Here is a 12030-nt window from a genome sequence, read left to right on the forward strand (position 1 = left end):
TCCATCTGCTGCCAAAGGAAATGTTTCTGATGACAACTAGACAAGACAACAATCTATGAGTATAGCATAATACCATTAGGAATCATTTCATTGATCTCTCTCTCTCTCTCTCTCTCTCTCTCTCTCTCTCTCTCTCTCTCTCTCTCTCTCTTTCTCTCTCGTCATGTTTGGTTTTAACCCTAGGTCTCTGGACTATTCTCCAGTTCCTGCCTATCCAGGCAGTGTAGGGCATGGACTCCCTCTCATGGCATGAGCCTCAAGTTATATCAGAGGTTGGCCACTCCCACAAATACTGTGCCACCATTGCCCCGGCATGCTTTTAGGCAGGACAGATTGTAGGTTAAATGTTTTGTGTCTGGGGTGGTGTCCAGGTTTCTCTTGCAGTAGCCTGTAAGAAAGAGACTAGAACATAGGGGTGAAGGTTCCATGCAGGCACCATCTCAACCTCCATTGTCCTTGGTGATGCATCCCCACTGTCCGTTTGCAGAGAGCAACCCTCTGTACTATCATCAGCCTGAATTATTTTGAGATCTCAATGGGCCCCCCTTGGCCAACAACTATATATATACCACCCAGTCCCACCACTGGAAGCCTTTCCTGGCTACCAAAGTTGGCTAGTTTTGACTCCATGTCATTGATTACTAGGGGTTCTCACCAGGGTTATATAGACTCAAGGGAGTTTCCACTGCACTAGGTTTAAACACCATTCCCAAATGACTCTCAATTCCAGCTGTCTGTCTCTGCACACTGCCTCCATATCTTGCATCCCTCCCACTATCATCCTTATCCATCCCCAATCCATTTGCAAAATCCATTTCCTCTTTCCAGGGAGATCCATCTATCCACCTAGAGCCTTCCTCTTTACCTAAACTTTCTGGGTCTGTGGATTGTAGCTTTATTATTATTTGCTTAACAGCTAATATCATACCATGAATACATACCATATTTGTCTTTCTGGGTCTGGGCTAACTCACTCAGGATTTTATTCTAAGTGCATCCATTTACCTGCAGATATCATGATGTCATTTTAAAAGGCTGGGTAATACTCCCTTTTGTTAATGTAATGCATTTTCTTTATCCATTCTTTGGTTAAGAGACATCTAGGTTGTTTCCAGTTTCTGGTTATTGTGAATAAAGTCTCAGTGAAAATATTTGAGCAAGTGTCTCTGTGGTAGGATGAAGGGTCTTTGGGGTATATACCAAGAGTGATATAGCTAGGTCTTGATCAATTTCCAATTTTCTAAGAAATTGCAATATTGATTTCCATAGTGCCTGTATAACTTTCCAGTCCCATCAGGAATGTATAGGTGTTTCCCCCTTGCTACACATCCTTGTCAGCATGAACTGTCACTGTGTTAAAGATCTTAGCCATTCTGAGAGGTTTAAGAGGGAGTCTCAAAGTAATTCTGATTAGCAGTTCCCTGATGGCTCAGGATGTTGAAAATGTCTTTATGTGTTTCTCTGCCATTTGAGATGCCTTTATTGAGAATTCTCTGTTTAGATCTCTACCTCATTTTTAAATTGGATTATTTGGTGTTTTGATACCCAATTTTTGAGTTCTCTATGTATTTTGGATATTAGACATCTACTATAGTAGGTAAAAAACCTTTCCCATTCTGTAGTCTGCCCCTTACTTTGGTTGGCAGCTTCCTTTGCGTTACAGAAGCTTTTCAGTTTCATGAGGTCCGATTTAGCAATTGTTGATCTTAGTGCCTGCCTTAGTGTTTTGTTCAAAAAGTTGTCTCCTATGCCAATGAGTTCAAGGCTGTTCCCCACTTTCTCTTTTATCAGTTTCAGTGTGTCTGTCTTTATATTGAAGTCTTTGAAACACCTGGATTTAAATATGGTTCAGGGTGACAATATAAATATCTATTTGTTGAAGATGCTTTCTTTTTTCTATTGTGTTTCTAGATTCTTTATAAAAAAAATCAGTTGTCCATATATGTGTGGATTTAATTCTGCGTCTTAAATTCTATTCCATTTATCAACATGCCTGTTTTTATGCCAATATGCAGTTTTTATTACTATAGATATGCAGTAGAACTTAAAATCAGGGATGGTGATACCTCTGAAAGTTATTTTATTTTATTGTTAAAGATTGTTGTAGCTATCTTGGGATTTTTGTTTTGCCATCTGAGGTTGAGGATTGTCCATTCAAGGTCTGTAAAGGATTGTACTGGGACCAAAAGATCTAGCTCTGCACCCCCATCTGGTGCAGCACTCAGGAGAGTGGACCTATGCCATGCCTGGGCAACACAGTAGAGTTGGTCCTGAAGATGTCAGTGTAGGAGATCTGCCCCTGAGTGTGTGAAAGTGAGAGAACTGCCCATGTGCTATTGTGAAAGGTGTTGTTTCCCTGATATTTTCCTCAGTCCATTTGTCATTTCCATATAGGAGGGCTACTGGTTTTTATATTTAGGGTGATCTTGTATGCAGCCACTTTGCTATAAGTGTTTATCCATTAATTCCCTATTGGAATTTTTAGGTTCACTTATGTATACTATCATATCATCTACAGATAACAATACTTTGACTTCATCCTTTCTAAATTGTGTCCCCTAGATCTCATTCAGTTGTCTTATTACTCTAGATAGAACTTTAAGTATTATATTGAATAGATACGAAGAGAGTGGACAACCTTGACTTATTCCTGATTTTAGTGGAATTGTTTTGAGTTTCTCTCCATTTAATTTGATGTTGGCTATAGGCTTGATGTAAATTGCCTTTATTATATTTAGGTATGTCCCTCATGTCCCTAATCTCTCCAGGACTTTTATCATGAAGGGGTGTTGGATTTTGTCAAAGGCTTTTTCAGAATCTAATCAGAAAATCTTGTGTTTTTTTTTTCTTTCAGTTTGTTGGTGTGGTGGATTACATTGACAGATTTTTGTATGTTGAACCATTCCAGTATCTCTGGGATGTAGCCTACTTGGTCATGGTAGATGATCTTTTTAATGTGTTCTTGGATTCAGTTTGCCAGTATTTTATGGTGTATTTTTGTATTTATGTCCATGAAGGAAATTGGCCTGTATTTCTCTTTCTTTGTTGAGCCTTTATGTAGTTTGGTTATCAGGGTAACTGTGACCTCATAGAATGAATTTGGCAATGTTACATCTGTCTCTATTATGTGAAATAATTTGAAGAGTATTGGTATTAAGTCTTCTTTGAAAGTCTGGTAGAATTTTGAGCTAAAACTGGCTGGTCCGGGCTTTGTTTGGTTGGGAGACTTTTAATGACTGCTTCTATTTCCTCATGGGTTATAGGACTTTGAGGTCATCTTCAAGAGCAAAGGGAATTTGAGGCCAGGCTGGGCTACATGAGTTCCTGTCTATAAATATGTAAGTCTGAACATATGTACATAATGTTCAATTGACCCAGTAGGCAAAAGTTCAGGACTTGCCATTTATAACTACTTTACTTTTGAGTACAGAGTAATGGTGGCCGATGAAACACCAGCACCAGTGACAGGTGACTTTACAGTCCACATTTTTCTAAATTAAATATCATACCATCCTTTGCTATTTGTTCTTTGTGCAACAATATATGACGTTGTAAGTCATTTCAAAGCAGATGGCTTAGCACTGCTACCAGAGTACTGGCCTTTGTCACTGGGAGAAGCACACGGAGATTTGGGCTACCACCTCAGTTTCACATTCCCTGGCAGAAAACCAAGTACACACTGGAAGAATGTATAACAGAGGTTTTAATGGATGAAAATAAATGGTACTCCTCAGAGCATCAAGGTGGGAACAACAGAAGAGAACTAAAAATCACTTGCTCTGAGCCTTTGGCTGATGGGAGCCTCTATGGATAAGGACACAGAAGCCACTTTCTGCTCACATGGCTTGAGCAATGGTCTGCAAAACTGCCTCCCTAAAGCCAATCACTTTCTGTCGATGTTGACTTTAACCTTATGGTCAGTTAAAGCCTATTGTGTATGGGTATCCATAAATAATTTCAGTTATTCATTCTAAGCACATTTAAATGTTTCTTTACCATAAGTATTAATTTGTAAGATGTATCAGAAATGCCAGATATTTGTTTTATTTTTAATGTAGATTGTCATGATACCACTAACATCCATGTTGTAAAGTTCTTTAAGTGAGAAAAGTCCATTAATCTTCTGTAAAATCATATGATTTACCCCATAATGACTGATAATTTTTTATGACTTTTCATTTTAATCTGTATCATTATGGTCTATTTTAATAAAAAATGTGCTTTTCCATTTACTGTTAGTCATCTTATTCTGAAAATTTTTTTTCACCTATACTTTTGTGGGTGATAAAATTCAAGATAATTTGCAACTGGTATGCAAATTCAGTTCTTACATAGAGGAGCTTACATCATGATCAGTACAAGATACTCATCTGCATTTTAAGTATCCACATGGGCTTGGAAGAATGTCTTTTGCTGGAATATTGTTATCATATTACTATCAATTGCTCCATTTATCTCAGGGACACCTCCTGCCTGTGATGACTTCTAAGGGCTCTGTTATTTCTCAATTTCTGCCTTTGGAGCTCAATGTTGGCTTATTTTTTGTTTTGAAACGTTATCATTTCTCTGTTTCTTATTTGTATAATTTGAATTGGTCACACTAATTTTGTGTAACATGATAAATGAAATTTAAAGATACTTGTGTTAGCTAGTTTTTGTCAACTTGTCACAAACCACAGTCACCTGGCAATCATGAGCCTCGGTTGAAGGTTTGCCACCATGAGTCTGTTGTGTGGGGCTTACCTGTGGGGCATTGTCTTGATCGCTAATAGATGCTCATTATGGACACTACCATTATTGGGCAGGTGGCCGTGGGCTGCATAAGAAAGTTACGTAAGCAAGCCACAAGAGACAGATCAGTAAACAGTGTTCCTCCATTGTCTCTGATTCCACTTCCAGAGACCTGCCTCCATGGTCTCTGTTTCCCCTTCTGCCTTGGCTTCCCTCGGTGATGGACTGTTATCTGTAAGTCTAATAGACACTTTCTTCCATATGTTGGTTTTGCTTTGTTGCCACCGCCAAGAAACAAATAATACAATACTGGAAGCTGAGTGCGGTTTAATTTCTCTTAAATACCAAGATTCCGTCATTTATGTGGCACTTTCAGAGAGAATTTTAAGGGGAAAGAGAGGATCATTGCTTTGGAAGATCATGCTCTTGGCTGACTTGCGTTTCCTGGTTCTGTCTCCGGCGCTTTCACTCTCCTCTATTCTCTTTCTTTTTTGCTACATTGAGTAAGAGACAAATTTGTGCTGTCATCACTTAGTTCTTGAAATGAACATTAGTGTCAATTGAGCAACAGTATTTACATTTAAGAGAAATGTCCTTGTGGTTCTATCAGCATTCATTTCTTTCCCATACTTTCATTTTTTCCTGGCAAATTTATTCCTTTAGATTATCTGCATTTGGAAAATGCTACATAGGTCCTTCACTGCCTTGTGCTTAATAGCATGTGCCTAGTGATCAGTAATCACCAGATTCAGAAAAAGTTCACAAGTTTGCCGTTGATTGTGGTCTGAATTTGTTGTTTACATAGTAGATTATAAACTAAAGAAAATTAGGGATGTTTATACTTTATACAATTAAAGTTGATTCACCAAGCTGGCAGTAATTGAGCCATGTTTTCTTGGTTATAGCTGTAATTTCACTAAGATTAAAAATACTTTGTATAAATTAGAGTCATATAAATGAGGACTACATACATACAGATTTAACTTAATTATCAGGAACATATAGGTTAAAGATATATAATGTAATTGTATTCTTTTTTTTTTCATGGACATGTGTCAGGTTTAATGAATCCAGAAATATGCATTCATTTGGATTTTTTTATTTGAATTTTTTATTTTATTTTATTTTACAATATAATTTAATTCTACATATCAACCACGGATTCCCTTGTTCTCCCCCTCCCGCCACCCTCCCCTTCCCCCCAGCCTACCCCCCATTCTCATTTCCTCCAGGGCAAAGACTCCCCGAGGATTGAGATCAACCTGGTAGACTCAGTCCAGGCAGGTCCAGTCCCCTCCTTCCAGACTGAGCCACGCGTCCCTGCATAAGCCCCAGGTTTCAAACAGCCAACTCATGCACTGAGCACAGGACCCGGTCCCATGTAATTGCATTCTTAATTGAATAGCTCTATGAGGTAGAATTCTATGATGACACATGATTGTTCCTAGAAACAGGAGACTTGATTTTTCTCTCATAGGAAGGAAGCAGATTCTTATAGCTACCTTGTATTCATTTCTTTTCTGGTTGCTGTGACAAAATCTCCTGGCACTGTCAGCTTCAGGAAGAAAAAAATGTATTTAGCTCCAAGGATCCTTGCACATTCTGCAATGGCAAGGGAAGTCACAGCATCCTGAGCCTGAGGCCATGCTGTATCCACAGTCAAGAAACAGAGAAGGATGCATGAACTCTTATGTTCGTCTCACATTCTCCTTCTGTACAATCCAGAACCCTAGCCATGGGATTATCCTGCTATATTCAGGGTGCATCTTCCCACCTCATTTCATCTGATAAATGCAATCCCTAGCAGAAGTGCTCAGAGGCCTGTCTTCTACAGGGTACCTGATCTCGTCATATTGAGAAGAAATGTCAACCACCACAAACCTGAATTAATTTGTCAGTGGATTATTTCCCCACAGATTTCTTTTTTAAACAGAAAAACACGTTATTGGGTACATTTCTAGATGAAGTATAAGAGGTAGTAACTAGGATACCACCTGCCCCAGTCCACTTCTGGGGCCACAATGCTTGGCTCATGGAAACTCTTGATAGGAGTGCAGCCAAACCAACACATTAACATTTGCCTCTTGAGACTCTAAGAGAAGAAGTGTGTCCAGTTCACTTACCCAGATTTACAACTTACGGAACTTTGAGATAATAAGAGAATGTTATTTTAAACAGAGCTTGTGTGGATTTGTTATGCAGTGATATAGTATTCATATGATATGAAAACTTCAATGGGACAATTTGTGAAATCAAGTGTTTTGTGGTTGTGGGGCAGTTGAAACATCTGTTTGGGGGGAAAGTAAAGTAGTCAGGACAGAGAATTGCTCATTGGTGTCGACTATCGAGAATATAATCAACAACATACCCTAAGAAAAAGTATAGCTTCACGAAGCCTTTTGAGAACAAATCTCTATTTGTAACTAACCAAAAAACACAAGAGGTTAATAGCTAATAGAAACAGCCACCAACTGAAACAATGACTATTAATATTGAAAGATTAAAAACAACTTAGTTTATTTGCCCAAGGGAAACCTGCATTGCCACAGCAATAAACCAACAGTACATTTTATGGATGAATTTTACAAACACACATGGAACACAGTAAGCCATTTTTTAAAGAATGATCACAAAGTATGACTCCATTAAAGAAAGGCCACAAATGCAAGCCCCTTCATGGTAATATCATAACAGTCGGTGATTTTTTGGCTGTAGTTGGACAAGAAGGAGACCACAGGAGTTTAGGCACATGGTAATTCATGAGTTTCTTTTGATCTTGACCTTGATGAAGGAAGTGAATTCTCCTTGTGAAGATTTATGAACTACATGTGCCATGGCATAAACTTGTTATCTGCCATTCAAAGGACAACTTATCTTTTGGCTGCTAAATGTTAGGAATACCTTTTCCACTTTGGCTATAAAGCTAAGTAAAATTGCTCAGGGTTGTAAAGCTAACTAGTGAAAAACAGTGTTCAAAAGAGTTAAGGATAACTCAGTGTTAATTAATGTTTTGTTGAAATTTTCCCTGAACTTGACTGAAAATACAAAAATGAAGTGAGGAACACGAGAAGAGCCACTGAGTTATTTTAACATTTACAATGAATTGTTTTCAAACTCCAGTTTGCCGGGAAGATTCCTGCCATTCGGTAATGTCGTGTGCCGCTGTCCTTCTTAGCCCTGTGGACCCAACAAGAGAAAAGAAGAAGCTAGAAGAACCAAAATGTCCTGAGCCTTCTAAACAGTAAGTTGCTACTTAAGGTTCCAGGATGTGAGATATCTTCCAAGTACCTGAAATTATAGCTAGCTGCCCAGATGCCTCCCGCATGTGATGAAGTGACAGTGTATGGATGGGCAGAAATTTGTTTTGTTGAAAATTAATTCATTTCGACAAATCACTACTACCTGCTTCTTTGGGTGTCTGACCTATGTCATTTAAGTCTTATTTTGGTGTCCTGTTGTAGGCTATGGGTCAGCAAGCTGAGAAGTTAGCATTGTATCTGCGTGAATGCTGATCCTGGATCAGTGATTTAGGAGTTGCAGGGTGTAGCATGAAATGGAATCAGTTTGTATTTTTGTTGGTTTATTTGTTTTCTATGTGAGTGTGTGTGTGTGTGTGTGTGTGTGTGTATGTGTGTATGTGTGTGTGTGTGTGTGTGTGTGTGTGTGTGTGTGTGTGTGTGTGTGTGTGTATGCCCTTATGTGTATGAGTCTGCAGAGACAAGAAGAGAGGGTTGGATTCCCCAGTAGTTGTCAGCTGAAGATGTGGGTACTGAGAAATGAGCCTAGGTCTTCTGGAAAGTCTGAGGCCTTTTCTACCTCTGAAGTCAGTTCTTGATATAAGCATAGTTGAAAGTTTACTTAGATTTTACAAGGAGTGCATGCTACTATTTTAAATTTTTCAGTAAACTAACATAACTAGAACTTTACACTATTAGAGTTTACTGTGTCACGTGATATTATCTGGTAAGAAGTACAGAGGTTTGCCAACAATCAGTTGCTTTGTCTTCCTTGATCTGTGTGCTAGTTGCCATGGACATGCCTATTTTGTCAAAATTTGACAAGATGGAAGATGATATAGGCATGCATTTTTCTGAATATGTTTATCTGCTCACAAAGAATATTTAAAAGATATAATCATACAATTATAGTTTATATATTTTCCTTTAAACAATACTGGCTCTCACTGAAAGCTAAATTTGATTTTATACATTAAATAAATGAAGCCGGGCGGTGGTGGCACACACCTTTAATCCCAGCACTCGGGAGGCAGAGCCAGGCGGATCTCTGTGAGTTCGAGGCCGGCCTGGGATACCAAGTGAGTTCCAGGAAAGGCGCAAAGCTACACAGAGAAACCCTGTCTCGAAAAACCAAAAAAAATAAAATAAAATAAAATAAAATAAATAAGTAAATAAATGAAAGACTTGTATTCTCATAATTGTTAAAGAGTATTAAATTCATGATAACAAATATACATAGACATGAAATGTTAAATTACAGCTACTTTTGATAAAATATTCAATTAATAAAGTGAACAACTTGCTGTTGATTTTTCTGAGAAAATATTATGATGCATAATATAAGGTCTCAGGATGAAGAACATATGATATGTGATATATATTGTAATATGCGATTATATTAAGCAGGTAATGATTATATGTGCTATCTGAGATATATAACATGTGGTGATATATGTTGGTATAGACCTGTGATGAGATGTGCTATGTGACTTGTGATGAATGGGATTCAAGGTGGTATGTGGTTGTGTATAACATTTGGTGCTATGTAGTGCTATTGAAATGTGGAGATATGTGTTGATGTGTGATATGTGGTTCTATGGGTTATGTAGTTCTATATGAAATGTCATGCCATATGATATGTAATGATATATGATATGAAGTTCTGTGTGAAATATGGTGGTGCTGTGTAATATGTATTGATGTGTGCTATGTTATGTGGTGCTATGTGATTGTGGTAATATGTGACATGTGCTATGTGGTATGTGGTGATGTGTGATGTGTCGTGATGTGTGGCAATTGGTGAGTCATGGCACTATGTGTTATGTGGTAGTGTGTGATATGTGATGTGATGTGGATGTTGCCTGTATTTGTTAGTGGCCCATCATGTTCTCAAGGGAAGGAGTCGTGGCACATAGTAAACAGACCTGCTTATTTCACTGCTTTGTGTTTGACTGTTTTTTGTTCTACCAGATGATATGCTCCCAAAGCAGTTTCCTACAACATAATCCTATTTGATACTCTTTTGAAATCAATTAGAAAAATCCTTTAATGTTATATTCAATAATACTGAATCAAATGGAGCAATGCATGTATTTGATTGCATGAAAATATTCACTATTAATATTCTCATTATAGAGGAAAGAAATACCAAGCAATTCAAGGAAGTAGTGATTGTAATTCAGTTTTAATGCAATCTGAAAGTGAAAACCATTTAACTGCACATAATGTAGTTTAAGCTTTAGGATCCAATAGTCATCTTTTGTCTAATAGGAAGAAAATTACTTCTCATATTTGCCCAATGAGTTGCATTAGAAAGCTCAAATGTATTCTCTTACAGTTTGTTTGTGAGTCTACATAAGTTTCTCATATAGTTTAAACTTAGATCTTAAACTTTTTAGATTATATTTCAAGGACTTAAAATTAAGCTGATTAACAGTTAATAATCTACGTATTTTTTCCCAGTCATTACCTGCATCATGAGCAGTCTGACTTCTTATTCTTGCGCGCGCGCGCGCGTGTGTGTGTGTGTGTGTGTGTGTGTGTGTGTGTGTGTGTTGTGTAACTAGGTATCACTAACGTCCTTTTCTTTCTGTTCGGCCTGAGATTCCTCGGTTGCCTTAGGATCCACATTCTCATTTAAATGTTCTTTGCCAACAATATTATTAACTCATAAGGATTTTATCGGTGTTTGCTTTTTTGCATCATAAAGACTGGTTAAAATCCATTTTGTTTGTGGACATTTATCTGTTTGTGCTTCAGTTTCTCCATCTGACAATTATGGTGACACCTTGACCTTGACAAGGAGAGAGTTCTTCTGCCACTGCCTCAGTTTCACCTGTTAGCATTATAGACGATCCTGTATTTAGATGTCTAATGCTGAAAGGTGCTATTGAGACATCTTTCTAGGTGTCCTATCAGAATCCCCAGTTGTGTCAAAAGCAAATTAGTGACCAGTTCTTTCTCTTTTAAAGTCATATATCTAACATTTTCATTTATGTAAAGCCACATGATTTGTTTTAAATCTTGGCTCTACTTCATCACAACATACCTACAGTACAATATCAATTGCTTCATTAACACTTACATCGTATTTTTAAACAGTTGACCTGATCCAGAAGGCATAAGTATCTCATATGTTTTGCTAACGCTAATCATCAATTACGCATCTACAGAAGCTATTCAGATATTTTCTAACGTGTATTTTCCATTTTTAAAGTGTGAAGTTATTAATCAAGTCACAATTATATATGCCCTGTATGTCACATACCATTATTTTGAAAAATTAAACAATTGGTATAAACAGATGGATGGGCAAAATATAAACGCAAGGTTATTAACTGAAAATTCTTGATTGCCAGCGAGAGACTCCCTAAGCAAACCAGCTTCAGTAAAACCAAGAGTAATAATGGAGACTGGCTCATGTTATTAAAATGTAGTTGGTAGAAATTTCTGAAATACTAGGGTGGGATTTCAAACAGAGCAGCCGAAGAACATTGTATTTGCATCTCTTGACATCACTTGCCTATCCACAGTTCTCACTTTCTAGTACTTTCATTTGTCAGATGTTTTCAGAGTCTCAGCAGCAACTTAGGTAGATGTTCATCTTTCCAACACAGCCAGGAGAGAGAAATGGTTTCTCTTAAATGGAAGCAAGTGTAGATTCCAGTGCCATTGCCTTGGATTGTTCAAAATAACCATTCTGACACAATGCTGGTCACAGAAATTTTTATGCATTAGATCCCATGTGAAGCCTGGAAGACAGGATTACATTGACATTGAAAAGAATACTTGAAATTTTGAGTATATTGATGAATAAAAGCAAAAATAGAGGACAAAATTTAAAGTAATGTATCAAGATAGAATTCAAAGTAATAGTTTATGCTCAATTTAGTTTGTAATTTAACTTTGAATGGTAAAATTTTTATTATATTAAATTTAAGATATTGAAATATTAGGTACAACATGCAAATCTTTTTCTTTCAATACATTTTACCAACCCGTTGTAGTTTATGTTTTTTTTTTTTTTATCTACTTGTGCTACTGGGAAAAAAGTATATGTAAT

At 37.3% G+C, this 12030-nt stretch overlaps 1 protein-coding gene across 9 annotated transcripts in view; it reads left to right on the forward strand.

The window, feature by feature from the left end:
• Ccser1 (coiled-coil serine rich protein 1) overlaps positions 1–12030 on the forward strand; it is a 1140231-nt gene that overhangs the window by 243346 nt on the left and 884855 nt on the right. For all 9 annotated transcript variants that reach the window (XM_052722111.1, XM_052722110.1, XM_052722112.1 and 6 more), the window contains one exon: positions 7852–7972. In XM_052722111.1, the coding sequence (XP_052578071.1) occupies positions 7852–7972 (121 nt within the window). The remainder of the gene's footprint in view (positions 1–7851; positions 7973–12030) is intronic.

This window comes from Peromyscus californicus, unplaced genomic scaffold, assembly GCF_007827085.1.
Source record: "Peromyscus californicus insignis strain IS unplaced genomic scaffold, ASM782708v3 Scaffold_6__1_contigs__length_162567912, whole genome shotgun sequence".
Lineage (NCBI taxonomy): Eukaryota > Metazoa > Chordata > Mammalia > Rodentia > Cricetidae > Peromyscus > Peromyscus californicus.